This window comes from Podarcis liolepis (genome assembly GCF_965112155.1).
Source record: "Podarcis liolepis genome assembly, chromosome: 13".
In the NCBI taxonomy this organism is placed as follows: domain Eukaryota; kingdom Metazoa; phylum Chordata; class Lepidosauria; order Squamata; family Lacertidae; genus Podarcis; species Podarcis liolepis.
In genome coordinates, this window is record NC_139573.1 from 6484008 (window position 1) to 6506161 (window position 22154).

Sequence of the window (22154 nt, forward strand, 5' to 3'; positions counted from 1 at the left end):
CAGTCTGACCCTTATGTTTCCCTCCCCTTATGGTTTTGATCTATGGGCTACTTTTAAAATGAGGCTACATTTTAAATTGCATTTTAACCTGTATTTTAAATTGTTCCCCCCTATTATGTTTTTAATGTAATTTTACTGGTGTTAGCCACCCTGAGCCCAGCTCTGGCCAGGGAGGGCAGGGTATAAATAAAACGTTGTTGTTGTTATTGCATTTTCTCCCACCTTTTTCTCCAAGGGGCTCGGCAGCGTATGTGGTTCTCCCCTTCATTTTGTCCTCACAACAGCTCTATGAGGTAGGTTAAGCTGAGCAGGAGTGTGTGGCCCGAGAGTCACCCAGAGAGCTTCATGTCCGAGTGAGGATTTGAACCCAGGTCTCCGAGGTTCTCGTCCAACACTTGAATTGCTACAGCACACTGTAGTTAATTTCTACAGAAAGAGGTCTCAAACTCCAGCCAACCTGCCCCCAGGGTGCCAAATCCTCCGGCCGCGAGGCTGTGCGAAGAGTCAGCGACGAGGGAATTACACTCTGCGCGCGGTCAGAAACACTCATTGCTGCTTCCGAGCGCGGACATGCTCTTAGGCTGAATTCTGCAAGGGGGAGCAAAAGGAAAGCTGATGGTTGCAAAGTCACCAGCAGGATACGCTGCACTTTATTAAGCTTAAATTTAAGCTCTGCAGAGTATGGAAAGCGCAAGTGTCAGCTGCACAATTGTGTATCGGAGCCGCAGTTACACTTATTTCTCCTTCTTCTGGCACCCCACCTGCACCCTTCATTTCCCTCCAATGACCGCAGTGCGGCCTAGTAGTGGTTGCCTTTTATCTCGTGGCGACAACCCTAAGAGGCGGGTTAGGCAGGGGGAGACCACGACCGGCCTGAGAGAACCCAACGAGCCTGACGCCTAGTGGAGGCTGACTCCCGTGCGAATCTGCCTTGGGGTTTTCTTCCTCGCTGGCTGCAATGCGGCACCCATTGGGCAGCCGCTCTGAGCATCCTGCCACAGCGCCACTTTCCGCTTCCTCCTCAATTACTTTCCCCGCCACAATCTGAGGCTTCTTCTATAGAGCACGCCGGCCAACTGAGTTCCCTCCAAGTCCCAGGACATCTTGCTATGCTGTTCCCATTGTGCTGGTCCAAAGGGACAGTTGTGCCAGGCTAGCAAGAGGTGGGTGGGGAAGGTGCCAGGGCAGGGAGCTCATCAGGCTGCCAGGATTTGCTCCCTAGGCATCTCTCTGGTACCTGTTGCAGAAATTTATGTATAGGTTGGGGGTGTTGCCCCTCCAGCAGATATCATGCACGTGCAGCCCTCTACCAAAACCAGCACAGTCGCTTTTGTGACTTTTGTGATTTGTCCCCACAAAACACTTCATCACAGTTTCTTCCTGTCTATTCAAAGGGCTTTGCTGCACGATACCAAATGTAAGAATTCACTGATAAATGCATCTGTGTACTGGCTCACAGGGAAAACTTCAGAAATTCATATAGACATGTGAGCTCAGCTCCTCAGCAGCCCCTCTGCCTGAGTGATAATTCCTGGCATCCTGATACCTGAGTGCCAGACAGGTAGCCATTCCAGAAATAGCAAACCCAGATGAAGACAAAAGAGTGTGATGAACTTGGCTGGGAAACAGGGAAATGCGAAGATCTTTTTCGTTACACTTGATGGGTATTTGGTGGAGGGCAAGGGGAACCATGGGGCAGGGTCCAGGATGCTCAGATTACGGCCACCAGACCTCCCCTTTCATGATGTAACCGTGATGTAGTTTGGGGGGGTGTAACATGGGGATAGCAGCTAATAAAAGTTTGGGTTCTCTTTTGTTCGGGGCTTCCATCTTGTTCCACCTGGTGGCAGGTGGGAGTCCTGTCGCAACAGTCTTCAATCAAGACCAAGCCTACTGGCTGCTGTTTTGCTCTGGTATTCCTGGCTGGTGTCCTTGTTTTTTTGTCCAAGGGAGCCCTCAGATTCCTCCGTTAACATACCCAAGGTGGGTCAGAGGATGCGGCAACCTGTGGTTGCCTAGCAACCATGGAGCTCACCCCCCCCATGCCTTTTCTCACTGCCCAGGAAAGCAGCCTGGCTTGCAATCACTAACTAGGCCCGAGTGGTTGCCTAGCAACAATTCTCAGAGCGGTTTAACAATCAATCCCTCTTAACAGGGAATTGTGGGAACTGTAGTTCTCTTGAGGGCAATATGGGTCTCCTTTCAACTCTCAGCACCCTTAACAAACTGCAACTCCCAGATTTTTTTGGGGGGGGGACTATGATTTTTCCAAGTAGTATCAAAGTGCTTTCAATGCACTTTAATTTGTGCCCAGTCACAGCCCCGGAATTGATTTTCAACACAGACACTAGTCCATATGAAAGCAATTAACATAACTAAGCTGACTAAGCGCACACACAGTGTTTCCTTTCGATTCTGCAGAGAGCAGGGCTTTAAGGCTGGCGTTCTACCTTCCAGGAAAGCTTGGACTGGCTGATGGTTCTCTCCACCGAAAAATGAAACAACGCTGGAGGATGCGCAGGCAGGGAAATTTAGGATCTCTGAGTTCCCAAATATCAGACTTGGTCACAAACAGCGCTGGAGCATAATTAAAAATTCCACAGCTGCAAGAATTCATAATGCCATCTGAGAGACGCAGAGGCAAGCAATATATGTGATGATACCAAAGGAAGTGGGGGGGATACTACTTTTGCATCTGAGATCTGGGGCTGACACAGCAATACACCCCCCCCCCCATGCAAATCTTCGGATAATAACAGCTCCCGCAAGCAGGTGTGATCAAACAGTAGCACGTGCACACACACTTGGAAACATTAGGGAGAAAAATCGATATTATTTATGAATCGCCGAAAGCGAAATGGGAATAGTTGAATGTGCTGTGCGTAGAGAAAGCCATCAGTGATAAATATCTTAGCAAGGTGTTGGGGGGGGGGAATAGAAATGGCCTGCCATCAAGGCAAAATGAGACTCAGAAACTTAGTTTTCCTGTAAACAGAAAAGCTGGTCTGTGCATGCAAGTGGGAGAGTTTTGTTCTGTCCCTGTGAAAGTTACTTCAGAAAATGGACCCTACAGCGGCTCCTGCCATTTAGCGATTGGTTGGGGGTGGTGGAATATGTTATGTACTGAAGTTATCACCCTGGGCCAGCGGGGGGATTCTGTAGATAGTTTTCGCTCAGGTCCACGTATGCAAATAAGGGATTGGAAGTGACGTTCAGTGATTGGATAGTTACAGAAAGTTGTTACTGTTGCTTTGTAGCTGAGCTCTATATAAGCAGGTTGGCTGAACCCTTCAGTTCAGTTCTGTTCTGGCCTGTGAATAAACAAGAGCTGTCTGCAGAATCGCTGTGTCGCCTGATACGTTCACCTACAACTTAACAAAATAAAATACCCCTCATTCCGCCGCCCCCCCCCCGGTAATCCAGGTCCGCTCCCCCCCCCAATTTCCTAACTTTGGAGAACCCTTCCCACCCCTGTTCATTTGTCTGCTGACAAACTCCTGCATCCTGCAAAGGATTATGGGAAGCACAGAATGGCAACCATCCTAGAATATACCTGCCCTTCAAACATCAGTTTTATACCAGTTTAAGCATCACGGCTCCCCCAAGATATCTGGGGAATTGTGAGAATCCTCTGCGGGGTGACATTTGAAACTGGGATGGCGATGGGAAGGGGCACGGTACCCACAGCTGCAAGCATTTACGCTGGGCCTGTTGGGTCGACTTGAGAGAGTAAAAAGTGTGCTTTCTGGGAGGGGAGCATGGCAGATGTGTTGGCAAACTGATTTGGAAGGTGTCTTCTCCGCCATGGCTGATCTCACGCTAAGGAAGCAAGGAGGGGCCTCTGAGGCACTCTGGGGTTCCTGTGAACACAGTTCAGGAACCGCTAATCAAATTGGTACCGTTCCTTGATGTACTTTGCAAGACACCAGCTTGATAAACGCCGACCTTTTAAGCCTCAAGGAATTTTCGAAAGCAGTTCTGGCGGAGAGCAGGACCAGGGTGGGAAGCTTCCATGTAATCACCGCGTAGCCTGGGGACTCCGATTTAGCTGAGGCGGCCGGTTCTTGCAGCGCACTCAGCACAACAGCAAATCCAATCTGCCCGTGCGCTCCACATCACGAGAAAGCGTCTGCAGAGCAAACCGCTCCCGCTGCCTTGTATCTGTGAGCCGGCTTGAGTCAGCACCTGCCAAATTTCAGAGCTGGAGTGGATATGGCACCTGCAGAAGGGGTGTATGGCACAAACCTGCAGTTTGCTAAACTCGAAAGAGTGCTTCTGAGCATGTGCAAAGGGTACTTCTGAGTAAGTAGGGCGGTGGCTGTGCATAAATGCTCAAGGTTGGGGGAAAGGATCAACGCCAGCAGTTTAAAGCACACCCGATGCACACATAAGTTACAGGGAACCAGGCAGAGGGCCTTCTCGGTGGTGGCACCCGCCCTGTGGGACGCCCTCCCACCAGATGTCAAAGAGAACAACAACTACCAGACTTTTAGAAGGCATCTGAAGGCAGCCCTGCTTAGGGAAGCTTTTAATGTTTGATGTATTACAGTATTTTAATATTTTTTTTGGAAGCCGTCCAAAGTGGCTGGGGAAGCCCAGCCAGATGGGCGGGGTATAAATAAATTATTATTATTATTATTATTATTATTATTATTATTAAGCACTTTGCTTCCCCCAAAGAATGCTGGGAACTGTAGTTTTCTCCCCACAGAACCACAATTTGCAGTATCCTTAACAAACAACAGCTCCCAGGATTCTTGGGGGGAAATAATGTGCTTTGAATGGATGGTGTAGAACTGCCCCATTGTAATGGGTCATATGTTAGCTATACTTAGCCTGGATGGACATGACAAACTTAAGTCCATTAGTTTCATTGGGTCTACTCTGATTATGGATTCAACCTAGCGGGTTCTTTTTAAGCAACAGGACCGGCTGCATTCAGAAACCATTCCACGGCCGGCTTCCATTCCCAAAACAGCCTCGGCGCCAGGAGAACAACTACGTATCACCACCAGATTAATAGGGTTTCTCAGAGGTTACCACAAATGAAAGACGAGGGAACACCGCAATGGAAGGAAGCCATGCCAGGAGACTCATCACGGCACAGCTTGGGAAACGGCCTCGGAAAAAGAAAGCAAATGCCGTCTTTGCCTCCTTTTAAATAAATTAATTCCCAGCTGGTGCTGGTTGTGGCCGCTGCATGGTGAGGAGGCCTCACTCTGCACATGCTCAGAGGTAATGCCATTTTGATTAATACTTTGACAAGTATACTTCAACAAATAATAATAATAATAACAATTTATTCTACCCCACCCATCTGGCTGGGTTTCCCCAGCCACTCTGGGCAGCTCCCATTCGAATATTAAAATACAGCATTAAAACATTAAAAACTTCCCTAAACAGTGCTGCCTTCAGATGTCTTCTAAAAGTCAGGTAGCTGCTTATTTCCTTGACATCTGATGGGAGAGCGTTCCACAGGGCAGGCGCCACCACCGAGAAGGCCCTCTGCCTGGTTTCCTGTAATTTCGCTTCTTGCAGGGCGGGAAGTGCCAGAAGGCCCTCGGCGCTGGATCTCAAGAGTCCAGGCTGAACGATGGGGGTGGAGACGCTCCTTCAGGTATACTGAGCCTTTGAGGCCGTTTAGGGCTTTAAAGGTCAGCACCAAAACTTTGAATTGTGCTTGGAAATGTACTGGGAGCCAATGCAGGTCTCTTAGGACCAGTGTTACATGGTCCTGGCGGCCGCTCCCAGTCACCAGTCTAGCTGCCACATTTGAACATGCCTTGTCGACCACTTTGATCAGCGGAACAGACACTTTTACAAGCGCCATATCACCTGCAAGGAACCAGTCTTTTAGTTTGGCAGCACCTCTGAACCTCCCTGCCTCTGCTGTCCAGTTTTTGACATCTGCTGAAAACTTTTCTGCTAATGCGATCTTTTATTACATATGCGATCTTTTATTACATTGTTCTTACTCTGTTGCCTATATCCATATCCTGATAATATCATCATGCCTCCTTGTTTTTCAAGCCTGTTGATTTTATTGGAATACATTTTTTTTTACTCTTTTATGTGTGTGACATGAGAGAGGGCCTTTTCTGCAGTGGCGCCCAGATTGTGGAATTCCCCCTCAGGAGAGGTTAGACTGGCTCCCTCTTTATCCGCTGGCAGGATAAGACCTTCTTGTTCAGACATTGCCAGGGGGCAATTTTAGTTGATGGAAGATCAAACAGTTCCTTAGAGTTGCCCCCTTTCACCACCACCCTCCATCCCAGCATTGGGAACGATTAATCTGAAAAATTCAGTCTCTTTCAATTTCTCGTTTTGCCCTTCTTGACTCCTCCACCTCGGTTTGCAAAGTGTATTCTTAAAAAGTCCTTGTGAAAATCCATCAAGATCTTAGATGTGTGTCTGCATGCTATTGACCATAACACGTGCATTTTTTGCAAAGCGATTTCCCCGAATGCAGTGCATTTTCACTAGTACAGTGGTACCTTGGTTCTCAAACTTAATCCATTTGACTCCCGAAATGGTTCGAAAACCAAGGCACGGCTTCCGATTGGCTGCAGGAGCTTCCTGCACTCAATTGGAAGTCGAGGAAGCCGCGTCGGACGTTCGGCTTCCGAAAAACATTCCCAAACTGGCACACTCACTTCCGGGTTTGTGGCATTCGGGAGCTGACTTTGTTCGACAACTAAGTCATTCGGGAACCAAGGTAGCACTGTAATACATTTTAACACATCACTGGCCTGGCATATATGTGCATTTTTGCACACGTCGAAGAAATGCATTGCAAAATTCAGAGAAGTGCAAATGTCAAAAGATGGTTGTGGTTTTGTTCTCGGGTGGTTTCCCAGAGCCATAGAAGGGTGGGATTGGAAGGGAAACCCCCCCCCCCAATAAAATAATTTAGTCCAACCCCCTGCAGTGCATAGCTAAAGAATTCCTGACGTATGGTCATCTAACATCTGTTTAAAAACCTCTAAGGAGAGAGAGCCCCCCACTTTTCTGAGGGGGTCTGTTCCACTTTCAAATGGCTCTTTCCACTGGAAAATTATTTCTAATGTACAGTCGGAATCTTCTTTCATGGAATTTGAATCCGTTGGTTTAGGTCCTACCCCTGGAGCAAGCAGAGAGTGTGAAATAGATAGGTTCACCTTCAAATGTGAACTTAATCCAATTTCTCCCCCGCAATTCTATCCTAGGGAATCTCCCACCCAGCTTATTGTGGCCCCGGGCTATCACTGGGAAAGTTCTGCAGCCAACCTCCTCCATTTATCAGCATTGCGTGACTGCGCTCCAAACAGCCAGCTCCAAGAGCCGCATATGCAGTTGGGCGCTCTGCATAAATAAGTAAAGGCAAGTGTTTTCCGGGCCCCTCACTTTGCAGAGAATTGCTGCTTATCAAGGGAGAAGCAACTTAGCAAAGGAGGTTGCAGGCATCCACTCCTCGCCCCATTTCTGGATTTTTATGCAAGCGAACTTAGCATCTCCATCGTGGCTCTCGGGGGAGGAAATATGAAAAAGCAGGCATAAATTCTTTATGGCATACAGGAAACCGAGGCTCCGAAAGACACAGTGCTGGCCCAATGTTTACTTTCTTGCCATAGGCCTCAGCTCACCCCGGGCGAAGCGCTCTCTGTTGAATTTCTGTCTGCTGCGCAGCTGTTCAAAGCCAGAGGGCAATTTCAGCAGCCGGGGCTCCAGCCTGACCCGTAAGCTGCTGTGTCCTTTGACGGGCCACGGGGAACAGATTGGCCGTGCTTCCTTGTTTAGTGGTCTGGCTAAGGCACTCTGTGCATGCTTAGAGGCACCCTTCACAAATTTCCTGGCTGAGTCTGGCCAGGATCAGCAGTTTATAAAACGAGACGTGGTGCAAGAGAGAGGGAGAAAAGAGTTTTCTTCCTGTGTCCCGCAGCACAAGAATCTAATTAATTAATTAACGCTAAGCCATTGTTTCTACCACTTAGTAGGTTTATTTCCCCTATTTACAACCCCTGATGGTGCCTATAGGGTGCTCTCTCTCCCTCCCAGCCCCCCATCTCCCGTCTGGGTCCCGATCCCAATATGGTTTGCTTGGCACATCTCCTCTGACATCACTGCCTGCCTCCGGAACAAAGGCATGCGCTCCTGCCAAATGCCAGGAAATGGGATTGCCAACATTCGCTGGCCAATATCAATAATCTCTCCACTAAATTAAATTTCACTCTGTTTTCGTTTTATGTTGCATGCATTATTTTGCAGAATCAGGGACCCTCGAGGGTCATCTAATGTTTGAAGTTTTATTCTGTTTCACGTGTTCTGTTGAGAGCCGCCTGGAGTGGCTGGGGAAACCCAAGCCAGATGGGCGGGGGTATAAATATTATTATTATTATTATTATTATTATTATTATTATTATTATTATTATTAGCTGAACCTGTCACAATGCAGGAATCACGGCTAAGGAATCCCTGACCTGTTTAAAGATTTCCACTGAAGGAGAGCTGCTGGCTGTAATTGCCTTTGAGTTAACTTTTTGCAAGAAGGAAAGAAAGCCGACGAATGATTCTAATCAATAAAAAAAATATGAACGTTCACCGCTGCGAAAACAGGCGCCGACCGTCTCCCGTTTTTCTAGACTTTCGCAAGAGATTAGAGGAGGAGAGAAGAAGGAGGGGGAAAGAAGAGAGCCCAGTTTTTTTGGGGGGAGACAAGCTGTGTTCAAGAGAGCTGGTTTATTAAAGGAGATGGGAGTCACAGTCGCAGGCTTATCGGGGTGAGGATCTGTGAGGGGGCGGGAGGAAGATGGGGAACAGCTGAGAACGTCTGGATGGAATGCTGTTCCCGCTGCCGTCCTGAGTCGTGGGTGGAGGCCCAAGGCCAGAGGCGAAGTGCGCTCTCTCTCTCTCTCTCTCTCTCTCTTTCTTTCTCTTTCTCTCTCTTCCCCACCAGAAGAGGCAGAGGGGAGGGTGGGAGGGCGCCTACAGGACCGAGGGCTGGAAGACAAAGGTGTGGGGAAAGAGAAACAGGCACCTGCGCAGAGAAAGAAGGGAGGGGAAGAAAGGAGAGAATCTGTCAGCCCAGGTGAGCGCATGTCTCAAAAAAGGGGCCTCACGTTATACCTACCCCCTCCAGGGGGCAGGTCCAGGTTTCAGGGAGTCTTCAGCTGGAGGGGACATACAGTAAGCCCCCTTTTCCATGGGTGCCCTCCTGCCTGCGGACACCATTTTGTACCCCCTCCCCATCGCTTCGTTCTGAGGCATTGTGGGAAAATACGCTGCCCCGCTTCCACCAGTGGCCATGATTGCCACAGGATGGCCCGTTGCTTGCGCCAGAGGCATCATGTATGCAAGTAGAAACAGGGGATGACGAAACAGCCCGCCCATCTCTAGAACTCGCCCCCCGTCTGGCGTTCCAGTCATCCGCCAACTGATAGCGGTCCCCAATTCAAAGGCAGCCATCTTGGGACATACCTGCCATTTTGTCACCGCCTCCCCAAAGACCCTCTGGTTTTGATTGGTCAGGCTGATCTCCCACCCTTCCACGAAGGAGAGCCGGCGCAGTGTAACGGATCGAGTAACGGGTTCAAATCTCCACTCAGCCACAATCATAGCTGTCAACGTTTCCCCTTTTTAAAGGGAAATTCCCTTATTCCGAATAGGATTCCTCACAAGAAAAGGGAAAAGTTGACAGCTATGGCCACAACGCTCACTGGGTGTGGCCTTGGGCCAGTCACCGTCTCTTTAGCCTGACCCACCTCACAGGGTTGTTGTGGGATGAAATGCAGAGGAGGAAAACCATGTGCATGACCTCCAGATCCTTGGAAGAGATCGTAAAGGTAAAGGTAAAGGGACCCCTGACCATTAGGTCCAGTCGTGGCCATCTCTGGGGTTGCTCATCTTGCTTTATTGGCCGAGGGAGCCGGCGTACAGCTTCCAGGTCATGTGGCCAGCATGACTAAGCCGCTTCTGGCAAACCAGAGCAGCACATTGAAACGCCGTTTACCTTCCCGCCGGAGTGGTACCTATTTATCTACTTGCACTTTGACGTGCTTTAGAACTGCTAGGTGGGCAGGAGCAGGGACCGAGCAACAGGAGCTCACCCCATCGCGGGAATTTGAACCGCCAACCTTCTGATCAGCAAACCCCAGGCTCTGTGGTTTAACCCACAGCGCCACCCACATCCCTTATAATGTAAATGTAAATGTAATATAAATGTAATAAATAAAATAAATGAGCTCATGTAGTTACTGTCTCATTCTCCACTCACTACAACCCTGCGAGGTAGCATTCCTGGCTATAGGGGGGGATTTGAACCCAGGACACACCCACACACACCCAGCTTGTTGAAATTCAAGCGCTTGGGCCCATTTTGTCATTTCACTGAATCTCTTCTCTCAGCCCATCTGTGGATCAAAGCTTCCGTCGTCTTCTTCCTCCTGTCAACACCCTCCCACTCGCCCGTCAATCTCCATCTTTCCCATGTCTCCGTTATCTCCATCTGCTTCCTGCCCCCGCACAGCCCCTTTCGGGAAACTCACATTAAGGTGCTGGACAGACCATGCCCATGGGGGGATAGGTGTGCGTGGGTCTCACTGGGGCAGAGGGGAAGAGGACCTCTGTGTTGCCGGGGCGATGCCTTTGCTGCCATAGTATTCCACCACCTGTTTGGGGACTTCGGCCAGAACACACTTGGCCAAAGCGTTGGGTGGAGCCTAGACAAGGAAAAAATATATATATTTAAAAATGCAGTCAAACCAACAATCTGTGCCTTGCTAGATAGGGCACACAACAGGGGCTGAAGCTCAGAGTTTTCCTGCAAATTTGCTACAGAGAACTCTGCGAGAGACACTCCCACTGGGCCCTGGCAGGCAGGTAAAGGTAAGGGACCCTGACTGTTAGGTCCAGTCGCGGACGACTCTGGGGTTGGGGCACTCATCTCGCTTTATTGGCCGAGGGAGCCGGCGTACAGCTTCCGGGTCACGTGGCCAGCATGACTAAGCCACTTCTGGCGAACCAGAGCAGCACACGGAAACGCCGTTTACCTTCCCGCCGGAGTGGTACCTATTTATCTACTTGCACTTTGACGTGCTTTCGAACTGCTAGGTTGGCAGGAGCAGGGACCGAGCAACGGGAGCTCAACCTTCGCAGGGATTCGAACCACCGACCTTCTGATCAGCAAGCCCTAGGCTCTGTGGTTTAACCCACAGCACCACCTGCTGTGAAATGCATAAGAAGTGGTTAAAACGGTGGATCATCAGAGGTGCTGATGGAAGTCTAAAAAGATTGTATAAGTGATAAGCTTTGTGGTACATTTTATAATTTATATGTTAAAATTAATAAATAATATTATATAAAAAAAGGTATCTAGGTTGGTGGCTGTCACTGCCTCTTGTGGCAGCGAGTTCCATAGTCTAACCACGCAAAGAAGGACCTCTTTTTATATCTGCGTCCTGAAGTCTCCAGGGAGGCTCCCTCACCTTCTTGAATTCACGGAGCGGCACGAACTGGACAATGTCGCGGACGGCCCGGCCCTCATCGGACTCCAGCATCCCGCGGTCCCCATTGAGCTCTCGCATGTCAGAGAAGTCGGCGTTGCCAATGCCCACGATGATGATGGAGAGGGGAAGGCGGGAGGCCCGGACTACGGCGTCACACGCCTCGGGCATGTCGCTCACCACGCCGTCCGTCAGAATCAGCAGCACACGGTACTTCTGCGGAGAGGGAGAGGCGACGGGGTTGGACCCAGGCCCAAACTCTGCCAGAGCCTCCCCTGGGCTCCTTCCCTCTTCTCCAAATACAGTGGTACCTCGTTCCAGAGGTCTGTTCTTAACCTGAAAGTGTTCTTAACCTGAGGTACCACTTTAGCTAATGGGGCCTTCTGCTGCCACCATACCACCGCTGCACCATTTCTGTTCTCATCCTGAAGCAAAGTTCTTAACCCGAGGTACTATTTCTGGGTTAGCAGAATATGTAACCTGAAGCGTCTGTAACCTGAAGCGTCTGTAACCTGAAGCGTCTGTAACCTGAAGCGTCTGTAACCTGAGGTACCACTGTAAAGGTAAAGGTAAAGGACCCCTGGACAGTTAAGTCCAGTCAAAGGTGTCTATGGGGTTGTGGCGCTCATCTCACTTTCAGGCCAAGGGAGCCAGCGTTCGTCCACAGACAGCTTTCCAGGTTGTGTGGCCAGCAGGACTAAACCGACTCTGGCACAACGGGACACCGTGATGGAAACCAGAGCGCACGGAAACGCTGTTTACCTTCCTGCCACAGTGGTACCTATTTATCTACTTGCACTGGCGTGCTTTCGAACTTCTAGGTTGGAAGGAGCTGGGACAGAGCAACAGGAGCTCACCCCGTCACATGGATTCGAACTGCTGACCTTCTGATTGGCAAGCCCAAGAGGCTCAGTGGTTTAGACCACAGCACCGCCCGCATCCAAATATTCCTGCCCCAATGCCCCCGGCGCATCTTCACGTACCGTTGGCAGCCCTGTCTTCTCCTCCTCAGCTGCAGGAGCTGCCACCTTGTTGATGATGGGGGCGACGTTGGTTGGTCCATAGAGCTGGATCTGGGGCAGGCAGCGTTTGTAGGCCTCAATCACGCCAGCGATCTCTGTGGGGGACGAATGGACAGGAAATGAAGGAGCTCAGGTGACAGAAATGCTTCTATACTACGAATGTGAGAACAGCCTGCTGCATCAAGTCAATGCCCACCTAGTCCAGAATCCTGTTCTCAAACAGTGGTACCTCGGGTTAAGTACTTAATTCGTTCTGGAGGTCCGTACTTAACCTGAAACTGTTCTTAACCTGGAGCACCACTTTAGCTAATGGGGCCTCCTGCTGGTGCCATGCTGCCAGAGCACGATTTCTGTTCTTATCCTGAAGCAAAGTTCTTAACCTGAAGCACTATTTCTGGGTAAGCGGAGTGTGTAACCTGAAGCGCATGTAACCTGAGGTACCACTGTAGTGGCCAAACAGTGTTCAAAATTAACCAGGCACCAGGCGCATTATGCGTTTGGCGCAGGTCCCAGGCCCTCCAAGCGTCCCTATTTTCCAAGGACAGTCTGGATTTACAGAAGCCGTCCCGGTTTCTGATCTGATCCCGGAATGTCCCGCTTTTCATTATGACGTCCCTATTTTCACTGGAGAAAATTATAGGCAGTTATCTGACCTCAGAGCCAAGGAGATATGTAACTATGCAACCTTTAGAAGACATCTGAAGGCAGCTCTGTAGAGGGAAGTTTCTTTTAATGTTTAATTATGTTTTTTATATACGTTGGAAGCCGCCCACAGTGGCTGGGGCAACTATGTCACATCATGGGCGGGCATCGGGTTGGAAAAGGACGGCCTATTCTCGCCCAAGTCTTTGCAACAGAGGCTCTGTACACATGCTATGTTTAAAAGACTCCCCACAAAGGACCTGGGAACACCCCAGTTTTATTTCTTAAGGCCTCTAGAGCTTTCTTCCTCTCCAGTGTCATTCCATTCCTTCCCACACCCCGATCCCTCAAAAGCCCCAGGTTTTCAGTCTCAACCTCTGCCCTAAAATATCCCCCTGTTGAGAAAGGCTATAGATCATCCGCCTTTCCTAAACGCATCTGAGCTTCGTACTTTCACATTCCGGGTTGTCCGGCTCAAAGTTGATGGCGAAATCGTGAGACACCTAGGAAAAGACAAAGAAGGAGAAAAAGGTCAACGAGCGAGAACAGAAGAAGATGAATGACTCACCGCCAGCCCCGTCTAATCTGATCCCAGAATCCCCCGGGGTTTACCTCAAAGTCTGGAGGAATCCGTGCGCCGAAGCCAAACGCCGGGAACTGCTTGTCGCTGGAAGAGAAAAATCTGGGTCACTGAGGAACGAGTGGCACGGCTTCCTGCCCGCGTGCAGAGCGCAAACGCTACCTGTCATAGTCCTGGCAGATCTCGCCCACGGAAGACAAGGTCTTCAGGTATTCGTTGGGCTCCTTGGGGTTGATGAAGTGCAGGGAGTGTTCGCTCCGCGGGTCTCCGTTGGAGGCTGTGAAGTCGATGGCCACCTGGGCGAGCGAGAAAGCAGAGCGGGGGGCACCGGGGTTACGGTGTCCTCTTGACAAAATCCGGGGTCGCACCCCCGTTTTGCCAACGACCTCGCCGGGGGAGGCTTGAGACAGCCACTCCTTAACCTGCACTTCCCCTCACGTTACTTGATCAGAGAACAGTGCCCCAAAATCAGGAGAAGTGCAAAGAGTGCAACGTTGTTGATTTGTGTAGCTCGGCTGCCGTGTAAACAGACACACAGATCCTGCGCTCTGGTGAACATTGTGCACCAAGATACACACACTGCACACTCATTGAATGTAACTTGTGAAGGAACGCGCCTTACACCAAGGTAGATCTTCCCTGAGTTGTTCACCCCCTCTTGGCCCTCCTGAGGTCTTTTGCCCACTAATTCTCTTTTTCCTTTTTTTTCCTCTCCCCCTTTTTTTAAAACACTATAAACACATTTATATACAGTGGTATCTCAGGTTAAGTACTTAATTCGTTCCGGAGGTCCGTACTTAACCTGAAACTGTTCTTAACCTGAAGCACCACTTTAGCTAATGGGGCCTCCCGCTGCCGCCACGCCACCAGAGCACGATTTCTGTTCTTATCCTGAAGCAAAGTTCTTAACCTGAAGCACTATTTCTGGGTTAGCGGAGTCTATAACCTAAAGCGTATGTAACCTGAAGCATATGTAACCTGAGGTACCACTGTACATGCTTCCAAAATGCAAACAACAACAAAAAAAGACAAAAGGGAAAAAATACTTTTCATAAACAATAATATTACCAAATTCATAATTCTCTTTTTTTTACCGTGAAGGAAATTTGTAAACCACCCATGATGTAATCCAGGAAGGTGTGAACTTTCTCCATCTGCAAAGGGGAAAAGGGGGAAAGGAATACTGTCAGCCATATTCAAATTCCCTCAATTTCTGGTGGCTCCCCACTCACACCCCTGAGGTTTGGTCAGTCTTCCCTAGGGACTCAGTGTGGCAGATCCCGCCCTGTGGAACTCCCTGCCAGTAGAAGTTTTGCAGAAACTATCCTTGCCTTCTTTCAAGCATCTTCTGAAAAATATATCGTTTAGATGGGAGTGATGGAACCCCAAAGTTCCAGCTCCCTTGCCCTGCCGGATGAAGCAATCCCCGGTTCTGCGTTGAGGCTCCAGCAGGCCACCCACCCAAACAATAACCAGCAACTTGACTGATCTATTCCTGAAAACAGTTTTAGGAAGAGGGCAAGGTTTGCAATCACTGAGGTTCTCAAAAGCATCACCAAAGGCTTTAATCGCTTTGCACTAATTAAGCGCTTCCCAGCTTAAGAACTTCAAAGGCAATTGCCTGGTTTTGGGGGGGTTGTTTTCGAATGCTCAATATTCCCTAGACCACATCCTCTGCATGCAAAAATTGGTTGAGTGGAGGCGACCAAGAGTGGGTCCGAAGGTCAAGAACAAGGGTCAGCAAACTTTTTCAGCAGGGGGCCGGTCCACTGTCCCTCAGACCTTGGGGGGGGGGGCTGGACTATATTTTTTTGGGGGGGAATGAACGAATTCCTATGCCCCACATATCACCCAGAGATGCATTTTAAATAAAAGGACACATTTTACTCATGTAAAAACACACTGATTCCTGGACCGTCCGCAGGCCAGACTGAGAAGGCGATTGGGCCGGATCCAGCCCCCGGGCCTTAGTTTGCCTACCCATGGTCAAGAAGGTGGTTTCTACGTTAAATTGTGTTATTAGTGTTCTTGTGGTTTTTGTTGTATGTGTTTTTTGTGGTGGTTGTTTGTATTGAAAAAATGATTAAATATTTTTTTTAAAAAAAAAACCGGTGGTTTCTACATGTCTTGTAGAGGGAAGTGAGAGGCAGATGGCAGCCGCTCACCTGGAAAGGGAGCCCATCTAGGAGAAGGAAAACTCTGATCCGAAACCTCCACTGTCTTGTGGGATATCTACGGATGAAAGGGCTAAGGAGTAAATCCTACTCAGATCCGGAATGGAGTCCCTAAGGGGGTTGGATGGCGCCTTGTACGCCTGCTTCCGGCAACTCCTGCAGCCAGTGGCGTAGTGTGGGGGTGAGGGGCCGGCCGCACCAGGCGCAACATCTGGGGGTTAGGGTTAGGGGGCGCAAATCCATGGGTTAGGGGGCAAATCCATGGGTTACTTGCCTTGCCCCGGGTGCTGACAACCCACGCTACGCCACTGCCTGCAGCCAAGCTGGTACCAAACATCTTGCTCTGCTTTCTTTTGGACCACATCAGCCAGGCTGCAGCCTGGGACTTCCAGACACACTTCCCAGGCTTGCACCCCAAGGAGGTCACTTTGGTGTTGCAACACAGCAGCTTGACTTCACCCCCCGAGGCGCACTCCATTGTCTCTCGGGACAGACAGGCGCCAACAACAGTTCCCTAGATTGTCTGTGCGACACGATAATGACGACCTCCGGACTGCCGACTTACCTTGCACTGAGCGAGGACAATATACCCGGAGTTCTTGTAGTGCTTTTTCTTTTCTTGATATTTATGGTTAATACATTCCCATTTCACCTGCCAGGAGAGAAGGAGACAGGGCTATCTGAGCACCGCGTGACATCTGAAGGCAGGCCTCTTTAATAATAATAATAATAATAATAATAATAATAATAATAATAATAATAATAATATCTTTATTGTCATTGCCCCCTTCGGGGACAACGAAATTACTTGACTGCTCCATAAAAACACTAATTAAACAATACAGTATAATACAGCAAGGGAGAGTAGATGACTTTCAAAGTCCGGGCGTCCCATTCAGAGCCGAGATCGCTCTGGAGAAGAAGCTGTTCTTAAGACGGCTCGTTCGTGTCTTCATCGTCCTGTATCTCCGTCCCGACGGCAAGAGCTCGAAGAGACAGTGACCAGGATGCGGTGGATCTTTAGGGAAGCTTTTAATGTTTAACAGACTGCTGTATTTTAATACTTTGTTGGAAGCAGCCCAGAGTGGCCGGGGAAACCCAGCCAGGTGGGTGGGGTATAAATAATAAATTATTATTATTAATTATTATTATTATTATTATTATTATTACACAAGACCACCAGAGTCAAAGGAGAGCTTTGCTGGATCCGTCCAGGGGCTCACAGAGGCCACCGCTTTGCTCCTCGAGCTGGCAAAGCAGGCAGAATATAAATACAACAACAACAATAATAATAATAATTTATTATTTATACCCTCCCATCTGGCTGAGTCTCCCCAGCCACTCTGGGTGGCTCCCAATCAAATGTAGAATAATGTAGAATAATGCATGAATCCTGCCCACAGCTGTTCCCGGGTGGGCTCAAACCACCAGCCTTCTGGTTAACAGCCAGACGCATTGACCCATTGTGCCAAAGGAGGGAACAGATGCTTCCGGCGCACTCCAGAACCGGGCACCTGGGCCAGAGCGGGGAAACTTCCCTGCCCAAGAACGGCAGAGGCGCTTGCCACAGGTGGGCGGGGCCAGGGGCAGAGGGGGCGGGGCCAGAATGAAAGGGGCGGGGCAACCAGTACAGTAGTATCCCTGCCATGCAGAAGGCAGGTGTTTGCGCACCTACGCACCAAACAGTCTCTCTCCTCCAAACCACGGTTTCGATCGACCTCTGTTGCGTCCCTTTGCATCGTTCCCTCCCAAAAATACACACTTTCCAGGATTATTGGGGGCAAGGAGAAAAGGACTGGGAAGATTCCTGCAGTCAAAGATTCCTGGATTCTGGCATTCGCCAGTACAGGTGTTAGACTACAAGGCTCAAACCCAGAGTTGGCTGGCCTTCTTGGGACAGGAGACCCATTCAGCCACAGCTCACCTGCTGCATATCAGCGGTGGGTGCGCACCAAAGTGGGCGTGGCCTCCCTCTCGCACAGGACACGCCCCTCCCATAACTAAGGGGCCGTCACTGAATTCCGTTTTTACGCAAGGCCTGCCTGTCCTCGTTCTTCTCCGCTTTCCTCGCTGCCCCACACCCCTGGGCATCCCGGCTGACCGTTCAAACTACCTCATCCCCTGAGGCAGCCTGAAGCATCTCCTGGAAAGTGGTGCTGAACTCGCCGATATAGTCATGCTTCCCGCTGGAGTCGTGGTCGTAGATGATGCACTAGGAGGAGAGGAGGAGAAAGCAGGTGAGAGGCTGGGAATGGGAACCAGGCGCTCTGGGGATACCTGCTCCTAGGGTTTGTCTGCGCCCCCGCCAAAAAAATAAAATACAACAAACAAGTTCAAGTCCCATCAGTATTGTGGGAAATCCCGATGTGAGACCCAGAATGATTGAAAGTGTCTGTTCCAATTGCCTGTGGCTTCTAATCCCAGAAGAAAAGGTTTCCACAATACAGTGATACCTCGGGTTACAGACGCTTCAGGTTACAGACTCCGCTAACCCAGAAATAGTACCTCGGGTTAAGAACTTTGCTTCAGGATGAGAACAGAAATCGTGTGGCGGCAGCGGGAGGCCCCATTAGCTAAAGTGGTGCTTCAGGTTAAGAACAGTTTCAGGTTAAGAACGGACCTCCGGAACGAATTAAGTTCTTAACCCGAGGTACCACTGTACTGACAGAATGCGAACATGTTAATTTAATTTTAATTTTAATTGAATGCTCTTTGCTCAGCCAAGTTTATGCAAACGTTGCTAAGCATATGGACTTAAGTGCAATGGGTTCTAATCCCCTGGGGAAGTGTGCTTAAGATGGGAAGAAGAAGAAGAAGAAGAAGAAGAAGAAGAAGAAGAAGAAGAAGAAGAAGAAGAAGGAGAAGGAGGAGAAGAATTTTATTTATACCTGTCCCAACACCTGAAATCATGAATGCAACACACAGAAACATGCACACACAGAGAAAGTCCAGCCATTATTTATTATTATTATAACAACTTATTATTATTTATTACATTTATATGCTTCACTTCATCAAAATATCCCAGGGTGGTATACAACGCCATGCCACCTTATAGCCTAGGCTTGCCATAAATCAGGAAAACTCCTGACAAGTCCTGGTTTTCGGGCATAAAACTGGCATCAAGGAGGAATTGGCAATATGTCAGGGAAAACCCAAATGCATGGTTTCCCAAAAAAAAGCTCAACCGGTGTCAGGAATTTTACTTTTTGAAATATGCCACCCCTATTACAACCCTATATAAATATAATAAAAATAAAAATAACATTAGTTTTACCCTGGGTGCCTGGGTCCCAATGTGCCCCTGTTTCCCCGTAGGTCCTTGACCCCCTGCCCTAACCCCCGCCCCCACCCCTTTGACTCACCCGGATGCTTTTCCCCGGATCGCAGCTGCACAGGGACTGCAGGGAGACACGGAAAGGTTGCCATCGAGGGCTCAGGTTGTTCTTCACCACCTGGTGCATGATGGGAAGGGAAATGCACAAAAATCAAGTAGACCCACAAACGGAAACCAAAGATGTTCCCGCCCTCCTGTCACCCACATTGCACAACTTCCTCTCCCCAAAATGGATCTCTACTCTCCTGTCCAGGCCAGCATAAAGCGACGGGGACTTTTTGGTGGCTGCACCGAAATTCCAGGATACCCTTCACAGAGAGTTCTGTCGAGCTAGCCTTGCCAGGGTGTTTTGGTTTGGACCTTGAGACTCTTATCTTACATGAAGCGGCTTGTTTAAGCACTGTATCTGCTGCCTTCTCATCTTACTGAGTGATTGTCATGAACGTTTTGAGCGTACCAAATTGCTTCTAGTTCTTATTGTTGTACACCGTATCTGCAAAACTGGCACTGTTACGAGCCCCCAAAATACCGTATTTATTTACTCAAATGTAATGCACACCTTTTTTTTGGCCAGATTGCAATGCATAAATTAAGGTGTACATTAGATTCGATGCCACATTTGCGTTCGCCAGCAAATACTTTTTTGGTTTCAAGGTTCTGAAAATTGAGACATGCATTAGATGCAATGGCGCCTTTAGGTAAAGGTAAAGGTACCCCTGCCCGTACGGGCCAGTCTTGCCAGACTCTAGGGTTGTGCGCCCATCTCACTCAAGAGGCTGTGGGCCAGCGCTGTCCGAAGACACTTCCGGGTCACGTGGCCAGCGTGACATCGCTGCTCTGGCGAGCCAGAGCCGCACACGGAAACGCCGTTTACCTTCCCGCTGGTAAGCGGTCCCTATTTATCTACTTGCACCCGGAGGTGCTTTCGAACTGCTAGGTTGGTAGGCGCTGGGACCGAACGACGGGAGCGCACCCCGCCGCAGGGATTCGAACCGCCGACCTTTCGATCGGCAAGCTCTAGGCGCTGAGGCTTTTACCCACAGCGCCACCTGGTACTTGTTCTGCAGTTGCAAGAAATCAACCTTTGCGTGTGCTGGAATGAGCACCATGGAACTCACTGCTTATTGATATCAAGCAGGGGCCTTCACTGTATTTTTTAGAAACATTTTTGCCTAGGCAAGCCTAACCAGACACATAGATGTTAAGTTTCAATCCCTTTTGGTTGTTCATTTATTTTGTATACTGCCCTTCACCCGTAGATCTCATGGCTGTTTGCAGCGTTAAAAAATAAAAATAAAACACCGTTTGCTGCTCATTTTAAATTATCTCTCTATGTGCTGTTAACTGTTTTTGATCGAAACCTTTAATATTTCTTGTAAACTGCTTAAGAGGTTTGTGTACAATCAAGAGGCACATGGATTTTGTTAAGTAAAAGAAAATAAATACTTGGGTGAAAATCCTTGTGGGGAAACCGTGGAACAAACTGAGATAATATACCATATTTTCCGCTCTATAAGACGCACCAGACCACAAGACGCGCCTAGTTTTTGGAGGAGGAAAACAAGAATAAAAAATATTCTGAATCCCAGAAGCCAGAACAGCAAGAGGGATCGCTGCGCAGTGAAAGCAGCAATCCCTCTTGCTGTTCTGGCTTCTGGGATAGCTGCACAGCCTGCATTCGCTTACTTTTTAGGAGGGGAAAAGTGAGTCTTATAGAGCAAAAAATATGGTAAACCAGCACCACCAGTAACAACAACCTTAGTCGTGTTGTTGCTGCTGCTGCTATTGTTTTGCAAATGTTTGCCAACTTACTTAAGAAGGCTGCTATCAGTCAGAGTAAACTACACTGAACTCGATGGACCAAAAGGGTTTGGTTTAGGGTGGGGCAACTTCCTATGTCCCTAATCTTATATATTCCTATACTTAAAAGGGGAAGGAGGCAAAGCTATGTGTGGATCAGCTCAGTGGCTGTGTCTCCACGGCAGATTGGATGGGAACATAAATTCTGATTCAGAGGTTGTCTGGCAGCTGCCGTCTTTGGCAAAGATTCTGTTTATGCCAACGCAACTGGTTAATATGGATCCATTAGCCTTCAATGGTTTGACCACCCAAATATCCAAACATTTTTTCCCGCTGCCTGACAGCATCTCCTCCTCATGGTCCTATCACACACACACCCTGCCTTCAAGTCATCCTTCTCCACCTCCCTCCCTCGGCAATCTTCACGGAGCTCTGGCCCAATGGTTGCCAGTGGCTTGAATTAATTAATTTTATAATGAATGATTTTAGAGTGTTGTTTGTGCTGTACTTTTGTACTGTTTTATTGTTGTTAGCCGCCCTGAGCCCGGCTTCGGCTGGGGAGGGCGGGATATAAATAAAATTTATTATTATTATTATTATTATTATTATTATTATTATTATTATTACGTGCAATTTCATCTTCCCAGCCCATGGATGAATCGGAAGATGATGATTGCAGTATTATAGAGTTGGCATACATCCAGATATTTTTGGATTGTCCAGGATTCAAGTGGTGGAATTGGGGGGGGGGTTGGTTCAAAAATATCGGGTTTTTTGCCAACAGAACCAGGAAGTGCCTTTTGGGGAGTTATTAAAAAAAAGAAGCTCAACAACTTCTTTGTGTTCAGATTTCTACTTCTTGAAATACACACACACACACACATACACATGGTAAAGGTAAAGGTAAAGGACCCCTGGACGGTTAAGTCCAGTCAAAGGCAACTATGGGTTTGTGGCACTCATCTCACTTTCCAGCCAAGGGGTCCAGCATTTGTCCACAGACAGTTTTCCACAGACAGTTTTCCACAGACAGCAGGACTAAACTGCTACTGGCGCATGGAGGACCTTGATGAGTGCCAGAGTGCATGGAAACGCCGTTTACCTTCCCGCCACAGTGGTACC

General features: G+C 48.8%; 1 protein-coding gene across 1 annotated transcript in view; it reads right to left on the bottom strand.

Moving 5' to 3' along the window:
• Nucleotides 1-8696: 8696 nt before the first annotated feature.
• Nucleotides 8697-22154, bottom strand: part of CPNE6 (copine 6) — a 30765-nt gene continuing 17307 nt past the window's right edge. The window contains exons 7-17 of the mRNA XM_083472699.1: nt 19261-19350; nt 18009-18107; nt 16461-16547; nt 14816-14875; nt 13884-14017; nt 13754-13808; nt 13593-13644; nt 12461-12594; nt 11460-11693; nt 10521-10694; nt 8697-9013 (exon numbers count right to left, since the gene is read on the bottom strand). Of these exons, the coding sequence (XP_083328825.1) occupies nt 10572-10694; nt 11460-11693; nt 12461-12594; nt 13593-13644; nt 13754-13808; nt 13884-14017; nt 14816-14875; nt 16461-16547; nt 18009-18107; nt 19261-19350 (1068 nt within the window). The 3' untranslated portion in view covers nt 8697-9013; nt 10521-10571. The remainder of the gene's footprint in view (nt 9014-10520; nt 10695-11459; nt 11694-12460; nt 12595-13592; nt 13645-13753; nt 13809-13883; nt 14018-14815; nt 14876-16460; nt 16548-18008; nt 18108-19260; nt 19351-22154) is intronic.